This window comes from Salmo salar, chromosome ssa03, assembly GCF_905237065.1.
Source record: "Salmo salar chromosome ssa03, Ssal_v3.1, whole genome shotgun sequence".
Lineage (NCBI taxonomy): Eukaryota > Metazoa > Chordata > Actinopteri > Salmoniformes > Salmonidae > Salmo > Salmo salar.
In genome coordinates this window covers 8,929,715-8,952,022 of record NC_059444.1, presented here as the reverse complement: position 1 = coordinate 8,952,022, position 22,308 = coordinate 8,929,715, and the positions used below count along the sequence as shown (strand labels likewise).

General features: G+C 43.6%; 1 protein-coding gene across 3 annotated transcripts; it reads right to left on the bottom strand.

Annotated features, from left to right (window-relative positions):
- Positions 1–374: 374 nt before the first annotated feature.
- Positions 375–22,199, bottom strand: LOC106597148 (zinc finger protein 721). Of its 3 annotated transcripts, XM_014188386.2 has the most exons (8): positions 22,089–22,156; positions 19,684–19,886; positions 18,958–19,062; positions 18,777–18,872; positions 18,003–18,113; positions 16,812–16,938; positions 15,826–16,049; positions 375–1,180 (listed from the first exon to the last, which is right to left on the bottom strand). In XM_014188386.2, exons 1-8 carry the CDS (start codon positions 22,108–22,110, stop codon positions 1,139–1,141), a joined length of 930 nt encoding a protein of 309 aa, XP_014043861.2. In that variant the 5' UTR covers positions 22,111–22,156; the 3' UTR covers positions 375–1,138. The 3 variants fall into 3 exon arrangements, with proteins under 3 accessions (XP_014043861.2, XP_045570419.1, XP_045570418.1); XM_045714462.1 differs by lacking the exon at positions 375–1,180 and having other exon boundaries at positions 12,530–16,049; positions 22,089–22,193; XM_045714463.1 differs by lacking the exons at positions 375–1,180; positions 19,684–19,886 and having other exon boundaries at positions 12,528–16,049; positions 22,089–22,199.
- Between the last annotated feature and the right edge of the window lie 109 nt (positions 22,200–22,308).

The window sequence follows — 22,308 nt, the reverse complement described above, 5'->3', positions numbered from 1 at the left end:
TGCTGGTCCAAAATGCTGGAGGCCGCTACATGTGCTGTCCAGCAGTTGAGCAGAGAGATATCTTGTGCCACTGGGATGGCGTCATCGCTGGCTTACTATTACTGGGTCTTTTCATCACTAAGCATTTATTTACAGAAGTTCAGCTTCATTTTGAATTGATTACTACTAACCCTAACCATATTTCAAACCTTTTTTCCCCTCAGATTTCAAGTCATCACCTTGGACCTTAGTGGAGGAGCTGATGGTGTGTCACGGTGCGATGACCAATCAAAGCTCGCTGTAGCTTCCAGTCGTGTTGAATTGGCTGGCGATGCTAGTGTTAGCAGTTGATGCTATTCTTTAGTAAACACAGACCCCAAAGCCAATCAGGGGGAGGAAAATAGGTTTATTCAAATAGGACAAATCATGCTTGGAAGTAGATGGTCATTCTCCCGTCTTGTGATTCTCTCCTGTGGTTCTCTCCACAGAACAAAGGAAACAGGATCTAGTTTTATAACCCAGCCCTAGCCTGTGGTTGTCCAATTGGAAGTCCTTGCAGTACAACTAGGCCAATGGCCAAATAACAAGTATCGTATTTCAGGCTCACTGTATAGACAAATACCTCCCATATCTCTGACCCATTGATCCATAATCCCCAATTACAGAAAAAAAACTATTTCCATTGATCGTTATTTCTATTGACTTCTCGTCCTCTTGATCTCTCGTACTCTGTCTCTGTGTTGTGTATTTATCTTCTAAATATTCTCATGCTAGCTTTATCTAGCATGCTGTCGGCTTGCTAAACACCCCATGGCGATCAACTGACAGCTCTATGGGAATGTTCTGTTAAAGATCTTATTTCAGACACTCTTATATTCAGGCTTATTCTAGTAATCTAATGGGGTCTATTTCTCTCATTATCAGGACATTTATTCTTCTCTCATGGTTTCCCGGAATATATCATTAGACATCAAGCAACGAGTGTAACATCATAGACAGTAAAGAATTATGGCCCATAATTTTGAGGGACAAGTCATGAATGACTGAGAAGCAGTGCCGATGCAGGAGTGGTCGGCCCATAGCTTAGAGCTGGCCCGCAGCACTGACGAAGGAACCAGAGCCTTGAGGAGCTTCAGGATCTGGTCATTGGATGCCAGCATCAGTGTTGAACAGGGGTTAGCCAGGTGCCGCCCGTGCTCAGCTGGCAGGTAGCATAACATGAAAGAGAGGACAAGGCATCGTTAGTTATTATGACTGATGTTCTATTGCTAATTCTTTATCGCTGAGTGTATAAGTACTGTTAACATGTATGAATTCATTAATTAATGTCATTTTTATTTTTTGTGTCAAATCGCCAATTGGCAGCCCATCCCTTATGGGATTAATTGACACATAAACAAACCTTGTGGTAATTAAATTATAATTCTTCTTCGGGCATTCTCTGCATTGCGCATCACATAAAGAGTGACATTTTTTATTTATTCATATATATACAGTTGAAGTCGGAGGTTTACATACACCTTAGCCAAATACATTTAAACTCAGTTTTTCACAATTCCTGACATTTAATCCTAGTACAAATTCCCTGTTTTAGGTCAGTTAGGATCACCACTTTATTTTAAGAATGTGAAATGTCAGAATAATAGTAGAGAGAATGATTTATTTCAGCTTTTATTTCTTTCATCACATTCCCAGTGGGTCAGAAGTTTACATACACTCAATTAGTATTTGGTAGCATTGCCTTAAAATTGTTCAACTTGGGTCAAACGTTTCGGGTAGCCTTCCACAACTTTCCCCCAATAAATTGGGTGAATTTTGACCCATTCCTCCTGACAGAGCTGGTGAAACTGAGTCAGGTTTGTAGGCCTCCTTGCTCGCACACGCTTTTTCAGTTCTGCCCACAAATTCTCTATAGGATTGAGGTCAGGGCTTTGTGGTGGCCACTCCAATACCTTAACTTTGTTGTCCTTAAACCATTTTGCCACAACTTTGGAAGTATGCTTGGGGTCATTGTCCATTTGGAAGACACACTTGCGACCAAGCTTTAACTTCCTGACTGATGTCTTGAGATTTTGCTTCAGTATATCCACATAATAATCCTTCCACATGATGCCATCTATTTTGTGAAGTGCACCAGTCCCTCCCACAGCAAAGCACCCCCACAACATGATGCTGCCACCCCCGTGCTTCACGGTTGGGATGGTGTTCTTCGGCTTGCAAGCATCCCACTTTTTCCTCCAAACATAATGATGGTCATTAAGGCCAAACAGTTCTATTTTTGTTTCATCAGACAAGAGGACGTTTCTCCAAAATGTACGATCTTTGTCCCCATGTGCTGTTGCAAACCGTAGTCTGGCTTTTTTATGGCGGTTTTGGAGCAGTGGCTTCTTCCTTGCTGAGCGGCCTTTCAGGTTATGTCGATAGAGGACTCGTTTTACTGTGGATATAGATATTTTTGTCCCTGTTTCCTCCTGCATCTTCACAAGGTCCTTTGCTGTTGTTCTGGGATTAATTTGCACTTTTCGCACCAAAGTACGTTCATCTCCAGGAGACAGAACGCGTCTCCTTCCTGAGCGGTATGATGGCTGCGTGGTCCCATGGTGTTTATATTTGCGTACTATTGTTTGTACAGATAAACGTGGTACCTTCAGGCGTTTGGAAATTGCTTCCAAGGATGAACCAGACTTGTGGAGGTCTACAATTTTTTTTTCTGAGGTCTTGGCTGATTTCTTTAGATTTTTCCATGCTGTCAAGCAAAGAGGCACTGATCTTTAAGGTAGACCTTGAAATACATCCACAGGTACACCTCCAATTGACTCAAATTATGTAAATTAGCCTAACAGAAGCTTCTAAAGCCATGACATCCTTTTCTGGAATTTTCCAAGATGTTTAAAGGCACAGTCAGCTTAGTGTATGTAAACTTCTGACCCACTGGAATTGTGATACTGTGAATTATAAGTGAAATAATCTGTCTGTAAACAATTGTTGGAAAAATGACTTGTGTCATGCACAAAGTAGATGTCCTAACCGACTTGCCAAAACTATAGTTTGTTAACAAGAAATTTGTGGAGTGGTTGAAAAATGAGTTTTAATGACTCAAACTTAACTTCTGACTTCAACTGTAAATATAGGACAAAACACACATGACAAGAGAGACAACACAACACTACATAAAGAGAGACCTAAGACAACAACATAGCAAGGCAGCAACACAACATGACAACAACATGGTAGCAACACAACATGGTAGCGGCACAAAACATGGTACAAACATTATTGGGCACAGACAACAGCATAAAGGGCAAGAAGGTAGAGACAACAATACATCACACAAAGCAGCCATCACTGTCAGTAAGAGTGTCCATGATTGAGTCTTTGAATGAAGAGATTGAGATAAAACTGTCCAGTTTGAGTGCTTGTTGCAGCTCGTTCCAGTCGCTGGCTGCAGCGAACTGAAAAGAGGAGCGACCCAGGGATGTGTGTGCTTTGGGGACCTTTAACAGAAAGTGACTGGCAGAACGGGTGTTGTATGTGGAGGATGGGGGCTGCAGTAGATATCTCAGATATGGGGAGTGAGGCCTAAGAGGGTTTCATAAATAAGTATCAACCAGTGTGTCTTGCGATGGGTATACAGAGATGACCAGTTTACAGAGGAGTATAGAGTGCAGTGATGTGTCCTAAAGGAGCATTGGTGGCAAATCTGATGGCCGAATGGTAAAGAACATGTAGCCACTCGAGAGCACCCTTACCTGCCAATCTATAAATTATGTCTCCGTAATCTAGCATGGGTAGGATGGTCATCTGAATCAGGGTTAGTTTGGCAGCTGGGGTGAAAGAGGAGCGATTACGATTACCAAGCCTAGATTTAACTTTAGCCTACAGCTTTGATATGTGCTGAGAGAAGGACAGTGTAACGTCTATCCATACTCCCAAGTACTTGTATGAAGTGACTACCTCAAGCTCTAAACCCTCAGAGGTAGTAATCACACCTGTGGGAGGAGGGGCATTCTTCTTACCAAACCACATGACCTTTGTTTTGGAGGTGTTCAGAACAAGGTTAAGGGTAGAGAAAGCTTGTTGGGCACTAAGAAAGCTTTGTTGTAGAGCATTTAACACAAGATCCGGGGAGGGGCCAGCTGAGTATAAGACTGTATTATCCGCATATAAATGAGAGATGAGAGAGCTTCCTACTGCCTGAGCTATGTTGTTGATGTAAATTGAGAAGAGCGTGGGGCCTAGGATCGAGCCTTGGGGTACTCCCTTGGTGGCAGGCAGTGGCTGAGACAGCAGAGTTTCTTACTTCATACACTGCACTCTGAAAAACCAGCCAAAAGAACCCTCAGAGACACCAATACTCCTTAGCCAGCCCACAAGAATGGAATGGTCTACCGTACAAAAAGCTTTGGCCAAGTCAATAAAAATAGCAGCACAATATTGCTTAGGATCAAGGGCAATGGTGACATCATTGAGGAACTTTAAGGTTGCAGTGACTCATCCATAACCTGAGTGGAAACCAGATTGCATACCCAAGAGAATACTATAGACATCAAGAAAACCAGTCAGTTGATTATTGACAAGTTTTCCAACACTTTTGATAAACAGAGCAAAATAGAAATAGGCCGATAACAGTTAGGATCAGCTTGATCTCCCCCTTTAAATAAAGGACAAACGATGGCTGCCTTCCACAAGCAATGGGAACCTCCCCAGAAAGGACAGACAGGTTAAAAAGGTTGGAGATAGGCTTGGCGATGATAGGGGCAGCAACCTTAACCCTTGTGTAGTCTTAACATTCTGTATACTCCCCTTGTCCTAAGGGTAAAAAATGACCCGCCTTCACTAAACCCCTACTGTAAAGCAGCTTAATTTAATTTTAAACCCCAAATCTATTTTGCATGAAGAAACAACCTGTCATCACAAACTTTGTGAATATCTGGGGTTTCCCTCACAATGCAGAAAGACTGCATTTAATCAGTGGACACCACTCGTTTTTATTACAACACACCTGTCATAATTGTTTTCTTTACTAAAGTATAGGTTAATTATTATTATTATTGCTAAAGGTACTGCATAGGTGTAAACATAATTATTTTAGCAAGAGATAGCACTTGTATAGCCTAGGAAAGTAGCAGACATGTGCAGAAAGTAGTTTTGAATGCATTGTATTGAAGGGAAACAATAACAGTCTTGAACTTTTTTGGCAACATAGTGATATATTCTTATATACAGTACCATGAGGAATTAAACCACAAAATACTAGTCTTCTCCAATTTTTTAACCATTGCCCCCGCCCACAAGGTGTATAAACAACAACAAAGAATAAAATAGGATAATAGATACAAAACAAACGTGAAGAACATAAATCAATCAACTCTAATTAGCACATATAGGACAGTATGCAAGTGTGTGTGCATGGACTTTGCAGATGTATTTCTCGCATGTGCAGCACATAGTATTTGTTTTACAGTCCTTCTTTGGGGGGCAGAATTAGCATCTCCTCCACTTGCCTGCCCCAGCTGCAGCCTCAGGTGGCTCAGGACAAGATTCATCCCCCTGAACAGCTTTCACAAGCGCTGCAGAGGCTACTGGGGGGGGGGGTTACAATGTGTGGGGTTACAAGTGTGTGGGGTTGAATGTGTGCGGTTACAAGTGCCTTTCCCAGCTGCTCCAGGAACACCCTCCTCTTCTTCCGCTTATCAGGCATTAAGGTAGGGTTGATCTTGTTCCATATCACGAAGGCATTGTATGACGACACATCAATGATGTTATGGAAGATGACCAGGGGCCAGCGGGCAGTCATCCTCCTGCAGCTGTAAGTTCCAATCACCTTGTCCAGGTTGTCCACGCCTCCTTTGTTGTGGTTGTAGACCAGGATGATGGCTGGCTTCCTGTCCTCACGATCACTGATCTCAGCCGTTTTGTGCAGTGTGCTCAGAAGGACCACATTCTTGTGGTAAGAAACTAGAGTGGTGGTGGGGGTGAAGGCAAACATTGATGAGAAGGCTTCTCTCCGCCTTTCTGCGAGGAGTGCACGGGGGAGGTCATGCTTCTTCTTTCTAACTGTGGCGACCATGGTGATCTTCCTGTTCAGGAGCTGCTGGCTGAGTTCAATCAGTAGTACACACATAATCTCAATTTCTCATTGTGTGTGTGTGTGTGTGTGTGTGTGTGTTTTGTGGTATGTAAATTATTTTATAACTGCCGGGTCAAAAATGACCCTAAGACAACCTTTGTACCCTGGTGGTGTACAGCCTTAATGGAAACAAGAACAAAGGCGATGTTTCACTTTTTATAATGTTGGGATCACGCTAGGAAAAGTCATCAAATTTCAAGTTGAAAAAATATAATTTAGGGGGTTTTCTCTGCTGTTAACATATTGGCGGGTCATTGTTGACCCTTAAGACAACGGGTCTAAACCATCTGACCCAGATGTTTTTTAGGTCAAATTTAAGGAGCTCAGACTCAGTGACTGCCTGCAGGGAGAAACTTTGTAGCGGATCAGGGGAAAAAAAGGGAGAAGCATCGGGATAGTCACATTAGAAGGGGTGGGAGATGAGGAAATGTTGGACGGGCAAGGCTGAGTCAAATAGGAATCCTGACATAATGAAGTGGTGATTAAAGAGCTCAGCCATGTGCTTCTTGTCAGTAACAACCACATCATCAACATTAAGGGACATGGGCAGCTGTGAGGAGGAGGGTTTATTCTCCAGGTCTTTAACCGTCTTCCAGAACTTCTTGGGGTTAGACCCACAGAGAGACAACTGCTCCTTAAAGTAACTAACTTTAGCCTTCCGGATAGCCTGAGTGCACTTATTTCTCATTTGCCTGAACGAGAGCCAGTCAGCCTGAGTATACGTGTGCCGAGCCTTTCACCAAATGCAATTCTTGAGGTGGAGTAACTCTGCAAGACCACGGTCAAACCAGGGGCTGAACCTGTTTTTAATTCTCATTTTCTTTATGGGGTCATGTTTGTTAACAATACCACTGAAAATATCAAAAAAGAAGGTCCAAGCTGATTCTATACCATTTTACAGAATGAAGGCTTGAAGGAAGGAAGGCTTGCTCATTAAAGTTTTTTAGCATGCGTCTATGACAAATCAGGACACGTCGTTTCACTGAGCAGCCATTACAAACACAGGCTGTAAAACAGTGATCACTATGGTCATTACAGAGAACACCAGACTGATACCTATCAGGATTATTTGTGAGGATAACATCGAGGAGAGTAGCCTTGTCGGGGTGTTTGGAGTCCCATTTCTTTAGGACTTGGTCAGGTGGTTTAAGTATGTCCCAGTTTAGGTCACCAAGCAGGACAAATTCAGACTTAGTGTAAGGGGCCAGGAGAGAGCTTAGGGCAGGTAGGGTACAGACCGGTGCTGATGGAGGACAATAGCACCCAACAATAGTCAACAAAGAGCTATTTGAAAGTTTAATGCTTAAAACCAGCAAATCAAATTGTTTGGGGACAGACTTGGTGGAGACAACCGAGCACTGAAGGTGATCCTTGGTAAAGATTGTCACTCCCCCACCTTTGGAAGATTTGTCTTGCCGAAAAAGGTTATAACCAGAAAGGTTAACATCAGTATTCAAAACATTTTTCCTTAACCACGTCTCAGTAATGACCAACACATCTGGATTGGAGCTGTGAACCCACACTTTCAATTGATCCATTTTAGGTAATAAGCTTCTAGTGTTAAAGTGCAGAAAACCCAGGCTTTTACGAGAGCAGAAATCAGTGAAGCAGATATCAGAGCACAAGTCAGAATCGGGGCTAGCAACAATAGATGGGCCATTTTCATCTAGGTCATGGGGAGGGATCAACCAATGAAATATTCTCCTAAAGGCCTAAACTCAGTGAAGGCGAGCGTGCAATTTATTTATGAATGCATTGTTTTGAATGATAATGACCCAACTGAAGCTGGTGGGTGGGCAAGCTAGCGCTCTGTCCGCCTTGCTGCTCCTCTCAAGATGAAAGTCTATCTATTTTTGCATTTTATCTCTGGCGCTGTAGTCACACAAAACACAAAAAAGTTTGTCCTTATATAAAAAGAGGGTAAGGTTTGAGGCTTTACCATACATGCTAATTACAACAATTAGCATAACATCATTATCAGCAAAGCTGATTGGAGATATGGACTATCCTGCTAGCATACAGTCAACGCAAAAGCCAGAACTATCATCAGAGGTGTAGGTACCGATGTTGAAAGAGAGGGAGGTGAAAATGTACAATTTATTTCAAGGTAAGCTGATGAAAAGTCAAACTTTTTTGAGGGCGTACAAAACTGTATGTATTATTCCCCAAGTTGCTAAGCAACCATCTTTTTAAAATTGTATATATATATATATATATATATATATATATATATATGTGTTTATATATATTTTTTTTCTTCTTTTCAACAACAGCTTAATACTGATGGTATTAGTATGCAGATACTACACATAACTGACAGGGATTCGTTCATTTGATGTACCAGTTATTTATCAAATCTTGTTAGCTACCAAATGCACCACCAGCCAAGCTGGAATAGCAACGATGTTCACGCTGTAGAAGTTTTACCGCTCCCATCCGCTCTGCCCCGCTCGCTTCTGGGGAGTTTTGCGCATGAGGAAACGTTCCATAACGACAGGTGACAGTAAATTAACAACCTTGGTTTTATACTTCTTCACACACACACACACACACACACACACTACAGGCACAGATTGTCCATTATATTAATCAGATACTGTAGTGGCCACTCTAACAATGAAAAAGAAATGTCTTCAAAAATGGAAGGCAGTCAATGAGGCAAGATCAAGTTGGACCATTCTAGCCAAAGAGGGCTATACGCGTGTGAACAACCTAAGCATTACGAAACTTCTATTCGATCAAATAAGCCATACCATTTTTGTTAACCAAATTTGACACTTACATTCACCTCCATACAACAACTCCTTGCCTGCTGGAGAATACAGGTATCGCTCTCTCTTCGCCTCTGCTACAGTAGGCAGTATGTAACCTTTCACCAAAATGGAAACAATGCGTCACATTTTCAGACAAAATACATCAATTGTAATACTTATACTACTTGCAAAACTTCAACAAAAAAAAAGTGACAGACAAAATTATATTAAACTACAGCAACTTTATTGGTAGGTCTCGACAAGGAATGAGTTTCTATGAGAGCAACATTACTAACCATCTCACGTCAAAGCTTCCACCGCTGTAGCTACCGCTTCTTCTTCTTTGGTATTATGGCGGTCCGCAAATAAATGTTCTAGGTGTACTATTCTATAGCGTGAATGTATTACACTTCGTGAAAAAAATGCCCTACTAACTAACCCTGCAGCCATTAAAACCTCACCACTATACCAACTAACCCTGCACCCATTAAAACCTCACCACTATAACAACTAACCCTGCACCCATTAAAACCTCACCACTATAACAACTAACCCTGCACCCATTAAAACCTCACCACTATAACAACTAACCATGCACCCATTAAAACCTCACCACTATACCAACTAACCCTGCACCCATTAAAACCTCACCACTATACCAACTAACCCTGCACCCATTAAAACCTCACCACTATACCAACTAACCCTGCACCTACTAAAACCTCACCACTATACCAACTAACCCTGCACCCATTAAAACCTCACCACTATATCAACTAACCCTGCACCCATTAAAACCTCACCACTATACCAACTAACCCTGCACCCGTTAAAACCTCACCACTATACCAACTAACCCTGCACCCATTAAAACCTCACCACTATACCAACTAACCCTGCACCCATTAAAACCTCACCACTATACCAACTAACCCTGCACCCATTAAAACCTCACCACTATATCAACTAACCCTGCACCCATTAAAACCTCACCACTATACCAACTAACCCTGCACCCATTAAAACCTCACCACTATATCAACTAACCCTGCACCCATTAAAACCTCACCACTATATCAACTAACCCTGCACCCGTTAAAACCTCACCACTATTCCACTACTTTGGCCCTGTCTGATCCTACTCCAGGTCAGCAGCCTTGGAAGACGGGACACTATCGTTCAAAACATCTTGTAACTCTTCTGCAGTAAAATCTCATACACCCAAGTGCTTCTCTGCAGCTGCCCCCACAACATCTATCCTCTGTGATTTACGTTCCATTCCTGCGGTACAGTTGACAACCATGAACGCCAACAACAAAAAAAAACTTACTGGAGGCACATGTTATTCCTATCACTCTCTATTGGCCTCGGCCTACTCACAGGGCTCCTCTTAGGATCCCTCACCCTGGACCCATCTTCCTCTACTACTCTCTTCACTGGCTCAGCATACGACACCTTCTGTACTACTCTGATTCTGGCAACCTGAACTTACCTTTCTCTCACCGGACACCTCTGATCTCCAGCACGATGGGTACCCCTACAGTTAAACACACACACACACACACACACCTTTTTCCACCAAGACAACACATTCTTTGTCTCATGTCCCACTGCACACTTCTCACATCTCCTTCCTGCACACTGCTTGCCCCTAAAGGTGTTTGGCATCTCTGGTATTGAGCAGGACTTGGATATGTCTGTGCTATCTGGGATCCTTGGGACGTCCCTAACCTAAACTCTACCTAACCCATTTAACTAGGCAAGTCAGTTAAGAACAAATTCTTATTTACAATGACAGCTTACCCAGGCCAACTTTGCGCCGCCCTATGGGACTCCCAATCACGGCCAGCTGTGATACAGCCTGGAATTGAACCAGGGTCTGTAGTGATGCCTCTAGCACTGAAGTGCAGTACCTTAGACCGCTACGCGACTCGGGAGCACAAAACCTTAACCCTTACCATTTTATAAATGTCTACTTCAATGGGGGGGGTAGAGTCGTCCCAAGGATCCCGGATAGCACGGACCAGGTGGATGTATACACAGGAAATAAAGAACCTTTGTTTGTAAGAAGTTTGTAAACACTGGTCTGTGTTCATTAATTGGCTTTAACGTTGTAACCAACGTTGCAGTACCACCTACTGTAACAGTAGCGCACACAAGGAAAGGACAGGGCAGACTGGGAATGGATGGATCATGGACGGTCACATTTCCATCTGAAATGTTTACAACATTGCACCCTCCTGGGCAGAGTTGTGTGGGGAAAAAAGGCTAACAGATTGTGGTGAATGACAATTTATTTTTGTGTTAAATTGCCAGTTGGCAACCCATCCCTTACAGGATTAAATTGACACAAAAATGAGAATAATTCACTGATAACTCAGTGATTATACTTCCTGTGTTCTGTGCAGGTCACGTCGCATAAAGACTGAAGAAATCAACACATTATAGTAAATAGGGTCACAGCACATGAGCATTGGAGGGGTGACAATTTATACTTGTTTACATTCAAAATGCATACGGGTCTACCTCTGTTGTGCTTATTTCAATCTCTCTTGTAGACTTACATATTGTCAATGGGTTGCTGTACAATGCTGACAGAAAACAAAATGCAACATTTGACACAAAACAGAAATTTAAAAAAACTTAAAAAATACACTGCTCAAAAAAATAAAGGGAACACTTAAACAACACAATGTAACTCCAAGTCAATCACACTTCTGTGAAATCAAACTGTCCACTTAGGAAGCAACACTGATTGACAATAAAGTTCACATGCTGTTGTGCAAATGGAATAGACAACAGGTGGAAATTATAGGCAATTAGCAAGACACCCCCAATAAAGGAGTGGTTCTGCACAGACCACTTCTCAGTTTCTATGCTTCCTGGCTGATGTTTTGGTCACTTTTGAATGTTGGCGGTGCTTTCACTCTAGTGGTAGCATGAGACGGAGTCTACAACCCACACAAGTGGCTCAGGTAGTGCAGCTCATCCAGGATGGCACATCAATGCGAGCTGTGGCAAGAAGGTTTGCTCTGTCTGTCAGCGTAGTGTCCAGAGCATGGAGGCGCTACCAGGAGACAGGCCAGTACATCAGGAGACGTGGAGGAGGCTGTAGGAGGGCAACAACCCAGCAGCAGGACCGCTACCTCCGCCTTTGTGCAAGGAGGAGCAGGAGGAGCACTGCCAGAGCCCTGCAAAATGACCTCCAGCAGGCCACAAATGTGCATGTGTCTGCTCAAATGGTCAGAAACAGACTCCATGAGGGTGGTATGAGGGCCCGACGTCCACAGGTGTGGGTTGTGCTTACAGCCCAACACCGTGCAGGACGTTTGGCATTTGCCAAAGAACACCAAGATTGGCAAATTCGCCACTGGCGCCCTGTGCTCTTCACAGATGAAGCAGGTTCACACTGAGCACATGTGACAGACGTGACAGAGTCTGGAGACGCCGTGGAGAACGTTCTGCTGCCTGCAACATCCTCCAGCATGACCGATTTGGCGGTGGGTCAGTCATAGTGTGGGTTGGCATTTCTTTGGGGGGCCGCACATCCCTCCATGTGCTCGCCAGAGGTAGCCTGACTGCCATTAGGTACCGAGATGAGATCCTCAGACCCCTTGTGAGACCATATGCTGGTGCGGTTGGCCCTGGGTTCCTCCTAATGCAAGACAATGCTAGACCTCATGTGGCTGGAATGTGTCAGCAGTTCCTGAAAGAGGAAGGCATTGATGCTATGGACTGGCCCGCCTGTTCCCCAGACCTGAATCCAATTGAGCACATCTGGGACATCATGTCTCGCTCCATCCACCAATGCTACGTTGCACCAGGAGTTGGAGGATGCTTTAGTCCAGGTCTGGGAGGAGATCCCTCAGGAGACCATCCGCCACCTCATCAGGAGCATGCCCAGGCGTTGTAGGGAGGTCATACAGGCACGTGGAGGCCACACACACTACTGAGCCTCATTTTGACTTGTTTTAAGGACATTACATCAAAGTTGGATCAGCCTGTAGTGTGGTTTTCCACTTTCATTTTGAGTGTGACTCCAAATCCAGACCTCCATGGGTTGATAAATTGGATTTCCATTGATTATTTTTGTGTGATTTTGTTGTCAGCACATTCAACTATGTAAAGAAAAAAGTATTTCATAAGATTATTTAATTCATTCAGATCTAGGATGTGTTATTTTAGTGTTCCCTTTATTTTTTTGAGCAGTATATATATATATATATATATATATATAGACACACACACAAAACTGCTAGATGTTACAAATATGCAAAAAGGGAGAGTAGCAAAAGATGGATGCCAACTTGTCGGTTGACTAGAACCTACAACCAATTGCAAGCCATTAATGTTATCAACTAAATGTTATCAATGTTGAGCGATAAAAACTATAACTGAGTCTGCGTCTCAGAAGTGTGTAAAAGCCAAGAACTAAGAACACGAATCTTGCTGATGTTTCCTCAATGTGTTTTTCCGTTGAAATGTCTTCCCACAAGCCAAACACTTATGAGGCTTCTCTCCTGTGTGCCTCAACATATGTCGTTTTAGATGAGTCTGAGTGAAACAGCGTATTTTACACATTGTGCATGCAAATGGCCGCTCTCCTGTATGACTCTGTTGATGGACTTTCAGGTTACCCTTCAGACTAAAACTTTTGCCACAGTCTGTGCAAATGTACGGCCGTTCTCCTGTGTGTACAAGTGTGTGTTTTTCCAAGTTAGACAGAGATGTAAAATCTTTACCACATGTGTCACATAGATGTCGTCTGTCAATATGAGAGCGAATATGATTGCGTAATTTCTTATCTTCAGCAAATATCTTGCCACAAAACCTACAGGTGAACCCATCTCCTGTGTGACATACCATGTGTGCTTTCATTTTATTTTCACTCGTGTACTGTCCCTGACAATGGGGGCAGGAGAAGACAGCTGTTTGTTCTGTGGGAACATTCTCAGGTACGGCGAGATTACGATGATTTGGCCCACAACCGCTCTTAATTCCCTGATGTCTCTTCAAATCGCTGGCGGTACCAAAGCTCTTTGAACATATGGTGCACAAGAAGGGTCCCTGACCCTGTGAGTGACGTCTCAGATGCTGCATCATGGTCTTTTTATAAGCAAAACATTTTGAGCACAAAGGGCATGTTCTAGACATTAGAGAGGCTGGGGGGGTGGAGATGCCAGGTGGCTGCGTCTGAGTGGGGGGAGCATCGGAGGTTGTTGGGTTCTGGGGTGAAGTGCTGTGGCACTGGGGAATCCCTGTCCCATTATCCCTTGGAACCAGAGAACGGCTTCTGTCCGCTGGATCAACCTCCCCTGGATCAACCTCCCCTGGATCAACCTCCCCTGGATGCCGGTTTGGATCAACCTCCCCTGGATGCTGGTTTGGATCAACCTCCCCTGGATCAACCTCCCCTGGATGCTGGTTTGGATCAACCTCCCCTGGATGCTGGTTTGGATCAACCTCCCCTGGATGCTGGTTTGGATCAACCTCCCCTGGATGCTGGTTTGGATCAACCTCCTCACTCCAGTCTTGCTGTCCTCTCTGAAAGTGAATCTCCTCATACTCCTTTGGCTGGCATTGCTGCAAGTCATTTAAGTGGTTATTGTCTGTGTTGCAAGACTGAGGGATCTCCATCTCATTTCCCCCTGCAGGTAGTTGCTGTTGTCTTTGGTTCATCTCCTGACAAATGTTTGTCTGCGGCTGCGTTGTTTGAGAAGTAATTTTCCTGCACTCTTGACATTTTCTTGAATCTGGAATACTCAAACAATTCTTTGAGTGTTTCTGAAGATCTAATTTGCTTGAGAAACTTTCCCCACAATCGTGGCACAAGCAAGACAGTATATTGTGTTGAAATCTTAGGTGCTTTCTCATGGTCTCTGCAGTATCGAAAGTTTCATTGCACAAAAGACATGTTCTGTAGTCCTTGTAGAACTGTGCCTGAATGGGCAGAGCATTGGAGGTTGTTGGGTTCTGGGATGTAGTGCTTGAGGGCTGCGGTATCACTGCAGCTATAAGTGTGTTGGCCTCTGGGTGTGCCTTCCTGGGGAATTGCTGTTGGTTCACCTCACACTTGTTTGGCTCAGAAAGATCAAAGGACTTATTACACAAAGAGCAACAGAAAAACGTTTTGTGTTTCTTGTGCATCTTCAGGTGTTGACCATGTTGGGATTTAAGGTGCTTTCTCAAATAACTTCTACTATAGACAGTTTTATGACACACACGGCATGTCCTGGCTTTGGCCGACGCTGATAGCTCCGTGCACGCTAGCTCCGTCTGATCCTCCATGGATGCCGTAGACATGTTATCCTCCTTAAAAGATGGCGTAGACATGTTGTCCTCTTCTGGTTGAGCTGCCTCCTCACACACATTCTGCTGATGTTTCTGTAAGTCCTCATGGTGTTCAAAGTCTTGTCCACACTGGGTGCACTTGGAAGGGCTCTGCTCATTGTGAGATCTCATGTGTGCAGTCAAATCCTTTGCTTCGCTGAAAGTCTTTCTACACAAGGAGCATATTTTGACACGCTTGCTTCTTTTAGGCTGCCCTGAGGTAGGGGATGGGTCAGGGGCCAGAGAATACTGAGGTTGACCATCAGAGGGCTCTTCATTGATATTCCACTCACTCTTTTGTGATATGACCTGTCCTCTTCTCTGTCCCACTTTGTCAATCTGAAGCCTCTCTCTCCTCGGTGTTGCAGAGACCTCGGACACAGGTAACAGCATATCAGTAATATCAAGTCTGTGTAGCAGCACTTTGGGCTGACGGAGCCGACAGGAAGTAGACAAACTAGAACTATCCTGCACTTCCTGTTGGCTGCTGTGGGCTTTTCCTTGGATTTTCAGCCCACTGTCAGTGTTAAGGTGGTGAAAATATGTATTATTTTTCATCACTTTTGCTAGCTCTTTACCTGGTGTGTTGTATTTAATGTTTTTCTCTGTAGTTTCATTGTATATATGCCCTACCTCTAAAGAAGAAGACTCCACCTCTTTGTGCATAGGCTCCACCTCTTTGTGCTTAGGCTCCACCTCTTTATTTACAGTTTGGTCTGAATCAATCCCCAGTTCCAACAAAGGGGTCATCTCTGATTCATTGTCAGATGAGACAGGGCTCATACATTGCTGCACAGGTTCTGATTGGACGTCTGGGTCAGCTTTGATTGGGATTTGATTGTCGCCAGAAAACAGACCTGAGGACAGGATGACAAGAAAAGTCAATATATAAAAAATAAACATTAAAGGCTAACATGTTATATCCTCATATGGAGTGGCTGCAGATCCGACTTTTCTAGACCCCTCTTCCCGACGGCTAAAGGTCCAGAAGATTCTGTGCATGTGCGGGATTCTCTAGTCTACGCTGTCTCTCCTCTACTCCTAGAGAACAGGATGCTCTGGTGAATGGTGCATGTTTATTCAAGTTAGATCAAAGTCTGAATAGTATTCTACATAACACAACCAAATATAATAGCATAGTATAACGTTACTAAGCATAGTATAATGCTCACTGTAGGCTACATAATTCAAAACAACACTGTACAACTCAAGAAGATCTAAATGCATATCTCCATGAACTCTGAAATGAAATGGTTGGTATGCAGAGATGCTGCATGGACGTTGCACTGGTAAAACTTTAAGAATTGTCATTCACGTCTGACAGTCAGAAATGTGAAGGGAGGTTTTCTACTAGTAGAGCAGAAGACAGTAGAAGAAGAAAAAAAAGTATATATTAAAACATTAAAGCCAAACATTAAAATGTTACAGGGCTATCTGATAACATTAATTCCTGTCCAAAGTGAAGGGAGGTTTTCTACTAGTTTGAGCAGAGACTGTGCGTAAAGTAAAGAATCCCCCACATGTGCAGAAGCTTCGGGACTTTCAGCTGTTGGTCGAGGGGTCCAGAAAAAGTTTCAATCACATAACATTATTTCCTGTCCAAAGCCTATTTCTCCTACCATTGGTGTCTACATGTCCACATGTGTTGTTGTGGTGCTGGAGAAGGGTCTTCAAAGGCTGAGGGTGGGATACACACTGCACACACTCCTCCAGGACAGAGGGGTCAGGTAGGAACCAAGATGCAGTCTAATGGGAAGAGAGAGAATGGCTTTTAAAAAGACCAATGTATCCCATTTTGTATTATAACATAAAAACACATGTGGTAGCTTTTAAGAAATGTGTCTTTATGCATATTTTCACTCTGTTATAACCATCTAGTTATTCACTTAAAGGGCATTTGTCATTTAAGGACAAATATCTTTGTGCAGTGAATTTTAAAAACAACTGTTATGCAAGTATGCTGCTGAAGGTAATAAGATGTTAGCATGGTCCCTGATGAAGGTAATAAGATGTTAGCATGGACCCTGATGAAGGTAATAAGATGTTAGCATGGTCCCTGGTGAAGGTAATAAGATGTTAGCATGGTCCCTGGTGAAGGTAATAAGATGTTAGCATGGTCCCTGGTGAAGGTAATAAGATGTTAGCATGGTCCCTGGTGAAGGTAATAAGATGTTAGCATGGTCCCTGGTGAAGGTAATAAGATGTTAGCATGGTCCCTGTTGAAGGTAATAAGATGTTAGCATGGTCCCTGATGAAGGTAATAAGATGTTAGCATGGTCCCTGATGAAGGTAATATGTTAAGATGTTAGCATGGTCCCTGATGAAGGTAAATAAGATGTTAGCATGGTCCCTGATGAAGGTAATATGTTAAGATGTTAGCATGGTCCCTGATGAAGGTAAATAAGATGTTAGCATGGTCCCTGTTGAAGGTAATAAGATGTTAGCATGGTCCCTGGTGAAGGTAATAAGATGTTAGCATGGTCCCTGGTGAAGGTAATAAGATGTTAGCATGGTCCCTGGTGAAGGTAATAAGATGTTAGCATGGTCCCTGATGAAGGTAATAAGATGTTAGCATGGTCCCTGATGAAGGTAATAAGATGTTAGCATGGTCCCTGATGAAGGTAATAAGATGTTAGCATGGTCCCTGATGAAGGTAATAAGATGTTAGCATGGTCCCTGATGAAGGTAATATGTTAAGATGTTAGCATGGTCCCTGATGAAGGTAAATAAGATGTTAGCATGGTCCCTGATGAAGGTAATAAGATGTTAGCATGGTCCCTGATGAAGGTATTAAGATGTTAGCATGGTACCTGTTGAAGGGTTGGTGTCGGAAGCAGCTTCTCCAGCCTGGAGAGGAACTCCCACACCAGAGTCTGCAGTGCTGAGTCATACTTGGGGCCAAATTCCTCTGGAAACACACTCTAACAAACAAGTAGAGGATATTCAGTACTTTTTTTTCTTTTTAAACTTTTACCCTTTTTTCTACCCTATTTTGTGGTATCCAATTAGTTGTTACAGTCTTGTCCCATTGCTGCAACTCCTGTACGGACTCGGGAGAGGCGAAGGTTGTGAGCCGTGCGTCACCCGAAACAAAACCCAACCAAGCCGCACTGCTTCTTGACACAATGCCCACTTAACCCGGAAGCCAGCCGCACCAATGTGTTAGAGGAAACACCGTACACCTGGCGACCGTGTCAACGTGCGCGATGCTCGGCCCGCCACAGGAGTGGGACAAGGCGCGATGGGACAAGGTCAACCCTGCCGGGCCAAACCCTCCCCTAAACCGGACGACGCTGGCCCAAATTGTGCGCTGCCCCATGGGTCTCCCGGGTCGCATCCGGCTGCAACAGAGCCTGGACTCGAACCCAGAAACTCTAGTGGCAAAGCTTAGACCACTGCGCCACTCGGGAGGCCCAATAGTCAGTACTTTTTTAAAATCTAAGTTTCACTTCCTTGTAAAAGCATTCACTCTTGGAGTCATCATCATCAAGGACTCTTGGAAGATTAGAGCAAATGAGGACTAAATGAGATCCTAATCAAATAAAATCTAAAATCATCAGCAGCTCCTTAGTTACAACACTGACCTGAAAGAAGTATTCCTTCTCAACTGGGTATTCCAGCAGAGTTTGAATCAGCTTCAGGAAGTTTGATTCTGACGCTTCCACCTCTGGATCAGAAATCTACAGCAAGTATGGATAGCTCAGTCAATAAATTCAACTAAGTAGCAGCGTTACAAGTTGTGATCTGTTACTGGGTAGTACTAACCTCCTTGTCCCTATGAGTGATGATACAGGTCTTCATCCTGTTCAGGTGTGGCTGGATAGTCTCAGGGTTGGCTAGGTGATCAGAGCGACACAACTCCAGAACCAGCTGATGAAGTAAAAGTTCAATTTGTTATGAATGCAATTAAAATTGGTCTGGTGGGTGGGACAACAAAAATAGAAACAGTATATTGGGAGTGTATTCACTAGGAAGCAAATGGTCTGAAACAGGGAGGGACCCATATGAATGTGTCCAATAAGAAAGTAGTTTGTGTTGCAAAAACGTTTTGCTAAAATAAGATAGTACTTTATTAATCCCACAGAGGGGAAATTTGATTGCACAATACATCACCAATAAATACACCAGAAAAATACACTAAAAGCAGCACATCAATGATTATTAGGGTGTGTGTATATAGTCCTGTTCCACTGTATGTACAAGAGGGTAACCTGTACAAGTGTGAGGTGTGAAATGGAAATGTGTTTTTTGCATATCCCACTCCCCCTGAGATGCACCTTAGAGTTAATTGCCTTGCTCATAACTAGTGGGCCTGGTGATTCGGTTACTGGCCCAAAGCCCCTAACCCACCAGGCTACCTGTTGCCCGTAAGGGTTTGTGTTTAAAAAGCCTCATAGAATATGGTACGGTACTATGGTGTACACGTCAGGAGATGAGAGTTGAGGAACTCTGGAGGCTCCCTCGTCTCCACCCATCAGCACCATCTCTCACCTGTGCTCGCAGGCCCATGATGAGTTGGACTCTCTCCCTGTAACTCATCATATCAGGAACTATCTCCAACACAGTGGTGACAAACTCCTCCACCAACCCGTAGTCCATTACGTCTCTCTGCTGAACAACTTGCCATAGAGCTGCAGACACCAGCCGCAGTGGAGGAACTAACAGACGCAGAGATGATAGGGGGAGAGGGAGACCTACAGCAGACACATTCAGTTAGCTGGATAACAGAGATGATAGGGGGACCTACAGCAGACACATTCAGTTAGCTGGATAAAAGAGATGATAGGGGGACCTACAGCAGACACATTCAGTTAGCTGGATAACAGAGATGATAGGGGGAGAGGGAGACCTACAGCAGACACATTCAGTTAGCTGGATAACAGAGATGATAGGGGGACCTACAGCAGACACATTCAGTTAGCTGGATAACAGAGATGATAGGGGGAGAGGGAGACCTACAGCAGACACATTCAGTTAGCTGGATAACAGAGATGATAGGGGGACCTACAGCAGACACATTCAGTTAGCTGGATAACAGAGATGATAGGGTGAGAGGGAGACCTACAGCAGACACATTCAGTTAGCTGGATAACAGAGATGATAGGGAGACCTACAGCAGACACATTCAGTTAGCTGGATAACAGAGATGATAGGGGGAGAGGGAGACCTACAGCAGACACATGCAGTTAGCTGGATAACAGAGATGATAGGGGGACCTACAGCAGACACATTCAGTTAGCTGGATAACAGAGATGATAGGGGGAGAGGGAGACCTACAGCAGACACATTCAGTTAGCTGGATAACAGAGATGATAGGGGGACCTACAGCAGACACATTCAGTTAGCTGGATAACAGAGATGATAGGGGGAGAGGGAGACCTACAGCAGACACATTCAGTTAGCTGGATAACAGACATGATAGGGGGACCTACAGCAGACACATTCAGTTAGCTGGATAACAGAGATGATAGGGGGAGAGGGAGACCTACAGCAGACACATTCAGTTAGCTGGATAACAGAGATGATAGGGGGACCTACAGCAGACACATTCAGTTAGCTGGATAACAGAGATGATAGGGGGACCTACAGCAGACACATTCAGTTAGCTGGATAACAGAGATGATAGGGGGAGAGGGAGACCTACAGCAGACACATTCAGTTAGCTGGATAACAGACATGATAGGGGGAGAGGGAGACCTACAGCAGACACATTCAGTTAGCTGGATAACAGACATGATAGGGGGAGAGGGAGACCTACAGCAGACACATTCAGTTAGCTGGATAACAGACATGATAGGGGGACCTACAGCAGACACATGCAGTTAGCTGGATAACAGAGACCTTCCTATAGGCCTGTTCTTTGATAACCCTTTCTTGGCAGGTATCTTATGAGTAGTCCAAGGAAAAATTATAAGATCCGATGACCGTATCGGTAATGTGTTTTCTGACCCACCCATGGTCGTATTCCCGCGGTGCAGATATCTCAGAGATCAATTGGTAAAAACTCTGATTTACCACCCCAAAATACACCTACACAACGTCTATTTGCGCCTCTTCCGGATGGCAACTACAAGTGTAATGGATGCGCTCAATGCAATGGCACTTACAAATGTAGATCCTTCAAACACCCCCAAACAGGGAAACAGATCCCAAACAATGTTGTTATCAAGTGCTCCACTAAGGCAGTTATTTATCTTATAACTTGTCCTTGTGGTAAAAATGATGTGGGTAAAACGAAGCGCACATTAAAAGTACGAATCTCAGAGCATCGTAGCACCATTCTTGTGATTTTGCTAGTCATTGTAAATGTTTGTAGGCTTATGTAGACAAATTGTATCTATGATCGTATATCCATTTATGTTTTTTATATGTTCTATTTATATCTGTAAAGCAACCAATGATATCAAGCCACACCGGGCCATGATTACAGACACCTGTGTGTCCTTTGACACTATATAAACTAGTGACCCGCAGTGTTTGTCATTATACCCTGAGAAAGACAGCTTGTCTGTCGAAACGTTGGTTATTACATCTGAGCTCCTAGAGTGTGAGGCTCTGTTTTTCTTTTTCAAGCGTTATATTCCGCTAGCCAGCACCTCGCCTAAACAGGTGTGCGTTTCTTTCACCTCCAGGTCAAGTATTTCTCTCTGATTTCTACTATATGAACAGATAACTTACAGCTGGTTGGTGGAAATGTGACTTAAATGCCTCTAAATATCAGACTCGTGAGATTATGCAAACTGAACTTCAAAATTGCTTTACACTTCAAACCCTCAAAGAACGTGCCGCCAAAATGTAAACGACGGAGCGTATAAATAACGTTTTCAGACATTATACACCAAATGTATGCTAGGTCTCGACAAGGAATGAGTTTCTATGAGAGTAACTTTACTAACCGTCTCTCGTCAAAGCTTCCATCCGATGCCGTTTTTTGCATTTGCAACTAAATAGCGTTGGGCATCTCTGGCATTGAACAGGATTTGGATGTAAACACGGGAAATAAAGAACCTTTGTCGTAAAAAGGTCGTAAACACTGGTCTCTGTTCATTCATTGGCTGAAACGTCGTAACCAACGTTGCACCGCCACCTACTGTACTTTTTATTCAGAACATTGGG

Bases quoted from the DNA above. Each gene is read 5' to 3' on its own strand.
- LOC106597148 (XM_045714462.1), bottom strand. From the start codon at position 22,110: ATGGAAGCTTTGACGAGAGACG. The intron at 19,063-19,683 runs GTGAGAGATGGT...TTACTTCATCAG, and splicing joins TCATGGGCCTGCGAGCACAG to CTGGTTCTGGAGTTGTGTCG. The intron at 16,050-16,811 runs GTAGGAGAAATA...TCCTGTCCTCAG, and splicing joins TGGACATGTAGACACCAATG to GTCTGTTTTCTGGCGACAAT.